This window comes from Cynara cardunculus (assembly GCF_001531365.2).
Source record: "Cynara cardunculus var. scolymus isolate 2C chromosome LG 10, CcrdV1, whole genome shotgun sequence".
In the NCBI taxonomy this organism is placed as follows: domain Eukaryota; kingdom Viridiplantae; phylum Streptophyta; class Magnoliopsida; order Asterales; family Asteraceae; genus Cynara; species Cynara cardunculus.
In genome coordinates, this window is record NC_037537.1 from 19,650,144 (window position 1) to 19,663,282 (window position 13,139).

Consider the following 13,139-nt stretch of genomic DNA (forward strand, 5'->3'; position numbering starts at 1 on the left):
AGATTTTACTTACGAAAATTGGTTAAACGAGTGCGGAGGAAACGGCTTGGACCTTAAGAGGTCCACCCCTACATATATGGTTCCATCAATTATGAGTTATTTCTCTTGTAGATCAACATCGAATCAAAATGTCACATATATATGGAGTGGGGATCTTTTGCAAACCCCATACAAACTTTGCTAACTGTATTCAATCAATTAGATTGCTTTTTTTAACAATTTTTTTAACCGGTCCCGGTCCCATAAATCGGACGAAAAGTACAATCGGTCGTAACCGTCGGTCCCATAACCAGTCCTCACCGGTCCCGGTCCCTTGGCTGGTCCCGGGCTGATCCGGGCCAGTTTGGCCATCACTACCAATCAAGCATGTGGTTGTCACTGGTTTACAAAATTCTATCTTTTATCAATGTTTTATTAAAGGGTAGTTCTGTTCTTCATCTTCATTAATTGGATTTGATCTGTTTTTCACGGTGTTCAAATGAACACAGACCATAAGGGGCCAAAAATTGGCACTGAATGCTTATGTAAAGGGCAAGGTTCAAAATGGTGCCAGGCATGTCGTCAAGACAAGATAAAGCCTCAAACCTTAATAACATAATAAACTCAAAACATTTTCCAAAACACGACTTATAGTAGCAAATGAGGGTGGTTTGTACGATTTGTACAAATGAGGGTGGTTTTCATTTGATCGCTCCTATATATATATATATATATATATATATATATATATATATATATATATATTATATAATAAGTATATGTATATAGACATGTTTTCTGCTATTACTTCTATATAAAACCATATACAAGTGGATTATATACTAAAAACTACAAAATAAAAACCTAAAAAGTATTATAAAAATTAAAAGCTAATAACAAAAGATTAAATAATGTTAAAGAAAACGAGCATTGAACCATGACGTGCCATAAGAGTAATGTGATACTTTTTTTTATTAACCTGAATATCCAACCCGTTATGCGAGCTGACTAATCCCAGGGAGACCACCTGCTTTGCAGATAACCCAGAGTCTCCGCATTTGAACCTCCGTGACCACAAGGGGATTTTTATTCCTCCTTAGATTTGAACATGAGACCTCCCAGTAATTTTGACTTTTAGAGTCAAGCTCAAACCAATAAGGCACCACCCTTGTGGTTGTAGCGTGATACATTTAGAACACTGTAAGAGAAATATGTAGCATAGCACACAAGCAACTAGTCAACATGAAAAAAGAAAAGGCATAAAACATACCGACACAATCAAATACACAAATTCTAACTCCAAGTTCAAATGGTCAAGGTGTTTTACATCATCTGTGAAAAATTGATATCATCTTCAACTACAACCATTCGAAGAAAAATGTACTCATTATCGTTTCTTAAATCCATATTTTTTACGTTCGTAGAACAGATCCGTTTTAGCACTCCCCAAATTGACGATCTTCGGGCACCCATCTCTATCTTTCTCCTGCTGTGTGCACTCTTTGCAGTAATAGGCGTCAGAAATACCCACACCTCCACATATAACACAGCGACCTTGAAAGGACCCATAGTTGCACTCATCGCACACACGCACAAGTGTACATGGACGCACATAAGAGTCGCAAATTACACACTTGCCATCGCATTTTTCACAAAGCCGGCCAATGGCGATTCCTGGTTGCTTCCTGCACATGATCAAATCAGGATGATGCTTGGCCATGATTTCCTCAACAGGCTCTCAACTCCCTGAAACTATAATAGCCTGCAATAAATATCTATGTGACTTTGATTAGAATGGAACTTGAAATAAAGAGTAAACTGAAAACTGCAAGTTGTCGAAAGTTCTAATAAAAAGGATTAGCAGAAAGACTTCTTTGTTGTTCATACCACCATACCAGAGCAATAAGATAGATTCGGGGTTGTATTTTTTTCTCTTACCTACTTCTGTTTTTATGGTGTTGTTTTTAACTAGTCTTAGGGCCTGTTTGTTAGCAGCTTCATGAGCTTAATGGGACTCGTACCTTATTCAGTCAGCTTTACATGACTGTTTGGTAGTAGCTTAATGATATAGAATGTCGGCTTCTAAGGGGGAGCTTTATACATAAAGTGAAGTTTTTTTCTAAACCTTCCCCTCCCAATTAAAAAACACGCTTCTTCCATCTATAGAAAAACCCTCCCAAACAAAAATCTTCTCAATCCGTATTAATCTACACAAGCAACTTTATCCATACAGGACTTAATGGAAAACCAACCAAACAGGGCCTTAGTTCATCTTCATTTCATCACTTTCGATTTCTTGGCCTTTTTTCAAGCTATTAAAACTTTTTGGGCAAGTTCCTTTGTCTCTCATATTTTTCACAAGTTTGGTTCACGGAAACTGTCTCTCTACTTCTTAGGGTAAATGACAGGTACGCGTACATCCCATCCCCCCACACCCCACCTTCGGCTGGGATAACTGGGCTTGTTTGGTTTGGTTTACCTGGTGTATGTTGGTCTGCAGAACAATCAGAGGGTAACCATTCTTTGATAACCTTTTAAGTTTTACTGACCATGTGCTACCATGATGAGTGGATACGTGGTCTCAACCGAGATGGCAAATCCTAATATTGGGGTCTTTATTACGGCTTCTTCATGAGTGGCGTATAGCTGCCTCCTCGAGCCAAAGCACAATCCAATTCAAGAACATTTTGTAGCCGCAGAAAGAACCCAATAACACTTCTTTGTTTGTTTGGATTACGGTTTTCGAGTTTTCGTATGTTGTCTTTATCAACATCAATTTTTTTATTTACTCTATGAGGCAATACAAATGGGATGCCTTCATATAGAATCACTCACTAATCATTGCAATCCATATAAATCAACAGTCAAAATCCTTTGTGCTGTTCATATATTCCATCAACAAATCTCCCACCCCCAATATTGAGTCACTATTCTCTATGTATGTATAGCTTAAGCTTTAGTAGCAATTTTTCTCTACTAATGCTAACATGTTGTGCAATAGCACTAATTGCTAAATGTTGTGTAATAGCGCTTTAATTTCTATGCACCTAGAAACCAGCATTGGTGGCAAAAATTTGGTAAGAAACGTGGCTTACAAACCGAAGTGGGCCTATTAGAAATGCTAATATACTCCTGGAGTGTTGTTGGATGTTTAATCCTTTTTTTTTAAGTAGATAATAATATATATAAGGCAAACAGAGCACATAAACTCACACACCCTCCTCACATTTGGTGAGGTTTGAACCCATGACCTCCTAGGAGGCCAAAGACTCACATACCACTAGGCCAAAGGCCCTTTGGTTGGATGTTTAATCCTTGTAGATGTATTATTGGGATTTTGGTTGTCTATATTTGCAAAGTAATATATTTGTAAAGAATTTTACTTACTCAGAACACTTATCAAACAACATATTTCATTCAGGATTAAATCGTATACAGGTTTAAAATGATAATTTTTGTCATTCAGAGCATTACCAAACAAACCATTTTTCAATTTGCGTTAAATCATGCAAAACTTCTTACTTGTTTTGACCACTTAGTCATTTTGCACCAAGTCGTTCGACATCTACAAAACAACCCCTTGGTGCCACTTAAAGAAGAGTAAGATACATGCAATCACCTTCCTCAACCATAAGTGAATGAAGTGATGGCAGTTAGAAATAAAATGAAGAGATGGTTATCAAACAAAGAAAGGAGGTGATTATCTAGATATATATCACAAATAAAGCAACAGATTGAACCATAAGGAGTCATGAGATTAATGTAGCAAAGCATAAGTCGTTTTGCCTCCCTCTTTCAATCTAGTTATTCCACTCTAATTTCAATGAGTGAAATTGTTCCCAAATTCCCATAGAAATAACCACATCATTAAAAGTGAACGAGAAAAACACATGGCTCTAAAAGGCCCGCAAGACTCATCTTTGCTGTCAAGTTAAGTCCCAGAGCATCTAGGTAAGGCGTGGCTCATGCCATGGCGGCTTGAGGAGCGCCATGACATTTTTTACAAGGCATGACGGTTTTCTATTTCTTTCTAATTTTTAATATTTTTGTGTTTTACACTTTTAACTTTCGGTTTTACTTTGATTTAGCTAATTACCAAACTCACCAAGTCATGGATTCACAGACACCCCTCATGGACTCACTAATTAAATGGTATCAGAGCTCGGTTTCATAACAATCACTAGTTTTGCGGATCGAAATTTTTGTTCTTCGGTTAGGATTCTTGTTCTTCTAGTTTCGGTTTCTTCATTGTGTGGGATCGGTTTTGCTGGTTGTTTGTGGGCTTCGTTTATCCTTGTGATCTGTTCCTCGTGGCTGTTGTTTGCTGACTCTCAAATCTGGTCGTGTTTCAAAGATACGGCTGGTAGGGTTTGTTTGTTTTTAGGGTTTCTTGTGCAGCAAGGGTTCTTGATCCTAGGCATTTTAGTTTACAATTTGCTACTGTCTGGATCTGGTTGCTGCCGTTTCTTTTTAATCCAGATCTGAGCGTGTTTTTCTTCCTCACGACTTCAGATATGTTTGCATTTGGGTGTTGTTTCCTCGGCTGTTTGGTGCTGCTGTGATTCGGGACTGTTTCGCTTGATTATTTTGGTCGACAGCAAGCTTTCAATTGCTGTTTGAGCGACAACAAGTTTTGTTGCTGTTGTTTGCTTGTTGCCCGAGTCCAAGCTGCGGATTCAATTCGTTTTGCAGCTGTTTGTTGTAGTTTCCTTGGATTGGAAGTTTTATGTTCGTTGGTTTATTTGGCACCTTGTGAGTGCATCGTTCGCTTTCTGGTTTGCTATTCTTCGTCCTAACTTCTACATTCTCTCTTCTGGTTCGTGATTTATTGGAAGATGACTGGAGAAGACAAAACATCGGACAGTACCAGTAGCTTATGTGTACCCGAGATGCTTCCGGTAAATATTAACCCCACCGACAACAAACTTAATGGCTCCAACTACTTTGAGTGGAGCAAAACTATTCGTATCAATCTCCGGAGCATGGGAATGGCTTCTCATCTCACATCGGATCCTCCTAAAGGTAACGGTTCTTATTCATGGTTCCAAAGTGATGCTCGTTTGTACTTGCAAATTATCAATACTATTGAGCCTTCTGTTTCGCCTCTGGTTAGTCACTGTGAATATGTGAAGGAACTTATGGATTACCTTGATTTTTTGTATTTTGGACAAAGTAACATCTCTCGAGTCTATAGTGTTTGTAAGTCCTTTCATCATGGAGAACAACAGGCTTGATCACTCACGACGTATGTCATGGAGTTCAAGAAAGTGTATGAGGAACTTAACTCTCTTCTTCCATTAAGTGTTGATGTCAAAGCCATGCAGACTAAAAGGGAAGAAGTGGTTGTTGACCAGAATTTGACTCTATCAGATCTTAGTCCTTGAATGAATCTGCTATTCCTTCTCTTCAAGAAACATTTGCCCGTGTTCTTAGGAATGAGAATCTTCAGGCTTCTTAAACTTCTGGTCACAACAGTGCTCTGGTTGGTCGAGGGGGATTTCGTGGTGGCTACCGAGGAAGATTTCGTGGGGATCACCGTGGTGGCTCTAGAGGTGGCCAGTGACCACAGTGACCAAACAACCGACTCACAGGCTACTATTCCAGATTCTGATAATGTTGAGTGTTACTACTGCCATGAGTTAGATCACACCAAGCGCACATGTAAGAAGCTTTTGGCCAGACATCTGAGGAGTTCAGCGCACGTTGCCTCTGCCTCTGCCTCTGCCTCAAATAGTACTGTTACTATACCCGCAGAAGAATATGCTCAGACTTTTAGAGACTAAGAATTCCACTGCTCCGACTGCTTCATTTGCTGAGATAGGTAACTCTAGTACATGCCTATATCTTCTGCCTCCAAATGGGTCATTGATTCAAGTGCTTTAGATCACATGACATGTAATCCCACCATCTTCTCTAATTTCCTTAAACACAAATTCCTATCACATGTCACAATTGCTGACGGGTCTACCACACCTATCCTTGGTTCTAGCACCATCGATCTTACCTTGTGTTTTTCATTATCTTCCGTATTGAGCCTACCTATTTCTCGTTCAATTTGCTATCAGTCAACAAAATTACCCGTGCTTTAAATTGTAAAATTATTTCCTGATTTCTGTGTCTTTCAGGATCTGACGACGAAGAGGATTATTGGTAGAGGGCGGGAGACTGATGGCCTATACATATTTGAACATCAAGTACCTTCCTCATTGACTTGTTCCAACTCATCGTCTCCACTTGAAGTTCATTTTCGATTAGGTCATCCATCTTTACAGAATCTAAAGAAGTTGTGTCCTGAGTTTTCTTATTTACCTTCTCTACAATGTGAGTCTTGTCAGTTTACCAAACATTCGTGTATTCATTTAAGTCCTAGAGTCTATAATAAGCGGGCCTCAACCCCATTTGAGTTGGTCCATTATGATGTTTGGGGACCATGTCATGTTACTTCAAAACTTGCGTTTAAGTATTTTGTTACGTTTGTTGATGATTACTCTCGCACTACTTGGCTTTACTTTATGAAAAATCGATTTGAGGTATTCACACATTTTTGTTCACACTATCTAAGATTAAAACCCAGTTTAAAGTCTCCATTCAAACTCTTCGTAGTGATAATGCAAAACAATATTTGTCCCAAACATTTCAGTCATATACGATTCAAAATGGCATTCTTCATGAGTCTTCCTGTGTTGACACACCAGCCCAAAATCGGGTTGCAGAACGAAAGAATAGTCATCTCCTAGAGGTGGCTCGGGGTCTATTATTTCACATGACTGTTCCTAAAGTCTTCTTATTATTTCACATGACTGTTCCTAAAGTCTTCTGGCTGATGCGGTTGCTACAGCTTGTTTTCTTATCAACCGAATGTCTTCCGTTGTCTTGGATGGTAAAAGTCTTTTCTCAGTTCTGTTTCCTACAAAATATTTGTTTCCTATCGACCCAAAGATCTTTGGTAGTTCCTGTTTTGTCCACGATACCCGAACTCATATAACTAAGTTGGATCCAAAGTCTCTAAAATGTGTCTTTCTTGGTTATTCTCGACTTCAAAAAGGGTATAAGTGTTTTCCCCCCATGCTTAGTCGATACATTGTATCACGAGACGTTACATATATACCCTTCTTTCCTATGTCCACTCCTTGCAACCCAAGAGATAGTGATGATTTGTTGGTGTATATCATACTTGTTCCTAAGTCTACTACCCCAMCCGACTTGACATAGACCCAAGAGCCTACTAAACCACCAATAGTTCATGTATATAATAGGCGGCAATGACCTACATCATATCCTGACCCAACACCATCTTCATCATCGTCTACAGATCCGCCTAATGATGATCCTGTTGCTTCGAGTGATCCACCAGCTTCCGATACACAGGTTCTGATCTTGATGTTCCCATTGCTCTTCGGAAAGGTAAGCGCTCATGCACTTACCCTATCTCTTTTGTTGTTTCCTATGATAAACTTTCTACATGTTCTCGTTCTTTGATCTCTACACTTGATTCTTTATTTGTTCCTAAAACGGTTGGTGAAGCTTTTGCCCATCTTGGATGGCGGGATGCTATGATTGATGAGATGAATGCTCTCGATCATAATGATACATGGGATTGGTAGAGTTACCTGCACGAAAAAAGGCAATTGGCTGTAAATGGATATTCACTGTGAAACTTAATCCAGATGGACCCGTGGCTCGTCTAAAAGCCCGATTGTTAGCCAAAGGATATGCTCAGACCTATGGGGTTGACTATCTCGAGACATTTTCTCCTGTAGCTAAGGTACCCTCCATCCTTTATAACGTGGTATTCACTTAAAGATTCCCAATATGCAATACCACTGAATAAAATTTTATTTTTTATTTTTCCACCAAGAGCTACAAAATAAGTTTGAGGGTATGCACATGCATGCCCTTCCTTCAATGTGGTTCCACCGTTGCTCCAAAGAGATCAGATCTTCTGTCATTTAATGTCTTCAAAAATATCACTTCTTTTGCCATTTGAAGTCTCATTCTTTTATAATACATGTATTTGAGCAACTAGTCAGGAAGTGAGATATAATTGGAAAAAAGTAGTATAAGGGGGTGTTTACTTAGGACTTAACGAGCTTAATGGGTTAAATAGCTTATTCTCACAAACAAAATATAGTGTTTGCTTGTGGCTTATTCGCACAAATGTAAGCTTATAGCACAGATGGAGAAGAGTTGTTGTCCACATTCAGCCAAAAAAAGACAAGGCTGCCCTTGGTTTAGTAAACATCCCAAATCTAAAAAACTTAACCCTAGCCACTATAATTCTTTTCTCCTCCAAACCGAAATGCACACTCAATTTCTCCAAATTGATTTACAACTTCAAGCTCTCTCTTCCAAATCGATTTCTGCACACTTGAGACATACATGCACTGTCGACGTCAACCTTCTTTCGGCAACCGACAATGAACAACAGTTATAAACCCAAGTTGTGACCAACAGTTATAAATCCAAGCTTTTGAAGGTTAAGTTTTGATAATTGGTCCATTGTTGCTTCAGATGATGATGATAAGGAGTGATAAGATCTCGAGTTCTTCTTTAATTTTTCATGGATCTTGCTTGGTTTCTTCAAATCCTCGGCCACATTTGTTACAAAAATAAGATGGAGCTACCGGGAGAATTTGGAAAAGCAAAAGATGTAGCTTAGAGGAGGAAGAAGATGCAGTCATTTGGGTTTCTTAAATTTATAAAAAGAAAAGGATGTAGCTTAGAAGAGGAAAAAGATGCAGTCATTTGGTTTCTTCAATTTCTCTTGCCATCTGTTGCTACCATTTGTCGTTACTCATAGGTTGCTTTATTAAAAAATCAACAACAATTATCAAATAGCACATATTTCATACTTAGGGGTAAATCGGTCATTTTGTCATTCAGATTGTTGATTCAGAAAAAAAGTAGACAACAACATTAATTTATCCAACCAAAGGGCCATTGGCCTAGCGGTATGTGAGTCTCTGGCGTCATAGGAGATCAAAGGTTCAAACCTCACCAAAGGTGAGGAGGGTGTGAGTTTATTTATATCTTCAAAAAAAACATCAACTTATCCAGACTGACAAATTTATCTACACAGACAACCAAACTTTATAGAGAATTTGGTACAGCCCCTAAGTTGTTTATAAGATGCTAGTTCACCTAACTTTTGTGTGATAATTGTGTAATCATCTTTCGTTATGACTACTAATTACATAAAAAACATTATATTTAGTAATGTAATGTTGGTTGATGATTGTATGAAGTTTATGCTTGTAGATAGCATGAAAAAAATTTGTTAGAATGCCAAATGTGACCCTATTTTGGAAGATTCCAAGAGTGTCAAGAAGTTGGTTGTTATATGGTCATGAGAAACCACCGATTGAAGCACCACAGGTAATTCACTAGGCAATTCACAAGTGAAAAGGTTATGAGAATAAAGGGTAGTTACCAACAGAGATTGGGTAAAAGCTAACTGGGTAAGAGTGTAGTTTGGGTAAGCATTGATTGAGTAAGGGGCGTTTACCAAACGCTTGTGGTTTACATTTACCTTACTAGGTTAGCATAGAAAAAACTGAGAATCTTACAAAAAAGAGGCAAGACAAAGAACGAGAGTCTTACGCGGTAAGCAGTGGCGGACCCAGGAATTTTTCTGAGCGGATGTACCTTTAAGTTCAACCAAAGGCCAACAAAGTCGCGGTTTAACCCAGGGAAAAGTCAACACAGTTTGACCTGAGAAAAGTTAGGTGAACTAGCAGCATCTTATAAACAACTTAGGAGCTGATAAATGCACCTGGTGATAGACGCTTACCAACAATCCATTTTGATGGCCGGAAATGTTACATAAAAAGGTACATGAGGATGGTGACTCTTGCCGATAAGTGCTCACCGGTTAAAGGTTTGGTAAACGGCTGCTAAGAGTCCCTCCCTTAGGCCTTAGCTTACCAGGTCAACATCTTGGTCAACATCATAGACCGGTAAGAAGGCAAACAACACATTTCTGACAGAGTAAGCACCTCTTACCCAGTAAAAGGCGGTAATCAGGCAGTAAACAACCCTAAGTTTCAACCATTTAAACAAGTCCAACCAGACCCTCTATTTATGATTCTTAAAAATATATATTTTGTCTCCCATCAAACAACATACGAGAATCTAGCTTTCACAAATCATATAGCAAAGAGCTGATGAATACCTATTCTGAAATAAATTATGAATGCTTATATCCTAACACCAATCGGTCAATGTGTTCATCATACATCTCACAAATTCAGAACCCCGTATCATTTTCATACCGCAAGAACCCTACCCAAAAAAAAAAACTCAAGTTTTACCATATTCACTTCAATCAGACAAATATATTCAAATACATCATTTCCCCGTTCTAATCTTGCATAAGCACTGAATGTTGGTGTTAATTGCTCATCCGTGTCCTTAAAATTAACAAGTTTCTAGGGTTTCATCACTAACTGCGCAAATCTTCAACATGAAGATTACAAAATTTGGAAGCACAATAAAAAAAACTCAAGAAACACACACATAAGGCAAATATGCAAATACGCACGCATAGAGATGAAGAACCACAAGTTGATTTACAAAAAACATCTAACCTGATGAACAGTGAGACAGTCGGCAGAAGAAATATCACAGGATAACGCGGTCCCTTGTTAGGCCTCCAGGAGCATGCACAAAATTGGGGCTTCGTAGTTCGGTTAGGTCCGATATAGTACTATTTAAACTCAAGTAAATTTTGATGTTCATTGTTGTTTGCTTTTTCACAATAATGAAAGAAAATTACATTAAATATTTACGAATAAAACATTCATTCTAATTTTTAATAATTAGAAGGGTACTCGTATAATTTAACAAAATATATCTTGATTTTAATGTTTTTTTTTTTCTTTTCTCTATCGATGTTATAATATAGTTTTATGTGTTATTAAAAATACAATAATGTTTTTTTGAACAAAATATAAATTTAAAGATATCATAAAACTTTGAAAAAAAAATATCGTATTAAATTAACTATTTAAAAATTATATTATTTCTATGTAATTCTTTTAATTCAATATTTTTTATTATAACTTAATTTAGGTTTGATAAAGAAGTTTTTTTTATTTTTGGTTTAATAATAAATTTTTTTATAAAGATAATAATTAAATATTTTGTTATAATGATTATCTTAATTATGTTGTTTGTTCCAAAAATTTCAAACATGAAGTTTTAATAAATTGTACTTACGCACAGAAAGGAAATAGCATGTGGTATAGTAGCATTGATAAATGAACCAAGAGAATAGATGAAATGTCTGGATTCCACTGTCGTATGAGTACTAACCCCTAATCATTATGTCTGTAATCACAAAGAAGAACATTTTTTCATTGATGCATTAGCTTCATCACAAAAATTAACCCTATAAATTGAATCTTGAATAACAAACAAAAGAATGAAGAAAACAACCCTTGAAAGATGTTGATTCTGTTTGAAAAAAAAAATATCATAGATAACACATAGTGTAAATAACTGAAATGAAAAACAAAAACAAAAAATTAAAGGAAACTAACCCTGGAAGCTTGGAATATGTCTGTATCCTGAAGAACCTACTTCGAACATATATGAGTAGAGGATGTGATAGAAATGAAAAACAATATGTATATCTGTCTAAATCTGTTAAATCATTGTCTGATGGAGGTTATCTAAATCTATTGAAATAGATAGATGGAATGATATGGATGAAGCAATCGACTAATAGAAGGATATGGGTGAAGCTGATAAATCTGAGGATCAGTTGAAAGTCGATAGATCATGGATGAGGAGATATGTTTAATCGATTGTACCAAAGCATTGAGAATTTGTAAACTTGAAAAATTAAGTAATTTAGCATGATATTCGTACATAATGCTTTGAAAGTTGTTTGTAAGAGATTCGGTCAGATGCTTTATAATATAATATAGATTATTTTTTAATCATAGAAAAATCACCTAAAAAAATGAACAAACTTTGATAGTTTCTATCTTGGGGAACCAATTTCTAAAATTGGTCAATTTACCTGTTGAGGAGTTGATTGATACCTTTAAAATGACGTGGCAAAAAAATCAAATTTAAAAAATTACATAAAATACGTATTATTTGTGAAATAAAATATAACCTTACTGTACACCTATGTGGATGGCCGTTGTTTCCATGTCAGTGTCCTGTAACAATTGTTCTCCTCTTTTTTTCACTTTTTACGCCACAAACACCCCCCGTTTCCCATCTAAACTCCTTCATCGATGTTTATCATCAAGTTCTTGATCTTAAGAAAGAATAAAGCCTACAAAAACCCATAAAAAGGTTTAATAGAGATGTTCTTTTTGACAATATGCAACAATTTCTGTGTTGATAAGTATTAAAACCATTTAGAAAAACCAAATCTTTATAACAGGAAAAGTCTTAGGGCCATGGAAGAAAGATGAAGTAGTGCAACGCTGAAGATGCTAAGGTTAAGGAGGTGACGGTTTTGTTAACGTGGGTGCTGCGTCGGAGTTGCAATGTTTATACAGATAAAAAAGGTGGCACTTTTTTAACCCTTTTTTTTTAATTTCTTTTCTAATTTGGTTTATTTTGTTCAACTTTTTATTTAATAGTTTTTATTTTTTAAGTATTTTATAAATAATTCTATATTACTTTTAAAAGGTTGTATATTAATATGAAATTTGAGTGTATTAATTATTTTTATTCAATTAAAATATATAATAATGAAATGATAAGTTTTTTTTTGGTTATTAGTTTTGATATTATGTAAAATTTTAATTATTAGATATAAGAAATATGTGGCATATCATCTTTTCAAACTTTAAATATTACCTGAAATATTACTTATTATTTACTGAGGCTACAACATCATTAACAGATCATCAAGTCAACTAAACCATCATATATATGAAAAGTTTATTTAAGTCCTTTAAGATATTGTTTGACAAACATATGTTAGCTTATTATTTACGTAATCGTTTGGATTCCACAAAGTTAACTTATTGATAAACTACTTGGAGTAGTTTATGAGAAGTTTTACGACATTTTTTTCAATTATAACTCTGATTAATATAAATTATTATTATTATTAATCATAAATAAATATTAATTATTTATGAATATTAATTTATGCAATTAAAAACTATTAATTAATTTTAATTATACATTAT

At 36.0% G+C, this 13,139-nt stretch overlaps 1 protein-coding gene across 3 annotated transcripts; it reads right to left on the reverse strand.

Annotated features, from left to right (window-relative positions):
* Nucleotides 1-1,222: 1,222 nt before the first annotated feature.
* Nucleotides 1,223-10,660, reverse strand: LOC112519809 (PHD finger-like domain-containing protein 5B). Of its 3 annotated transcripts, none has more exons than XR_003069948.1 (2): nt 10,566-10,660; nt 1,223-1,741 (listed from the first exon to the last, which is right to left on the reverse strand). XR_003069948.1 is itself a non-coding variant. In XM_025128103.1 (2 exons), exon 2 carries the CDS (start codon nt 1,697-1,699, stop codon nt 1,367-1,369), a length of 333 nt encoding a protein of 110 aa, XP_024983871.1. In that variant the 5' UTR covers nt 1,700-1,731; nt 10,566-10,654; the 3' UTR covers nt 1,223-1,366. The 3 variants fall into 3 exon arrangements, 2 of the variants coding, with proteins under 2 accessions (XP_024983871.1, XP_024983870.1); XM_025128103.1 differs by having other exon boundaries at nt 1,223-1,731; nt 10,566-10,654; XM_025128102.1 differs by having other exon boundaries at nt 1,223-1,754; nt 10,566-10,654.
* Between the last annotated feature and the right edge of the window lie 2,479 nt (nt 10,661-13,139).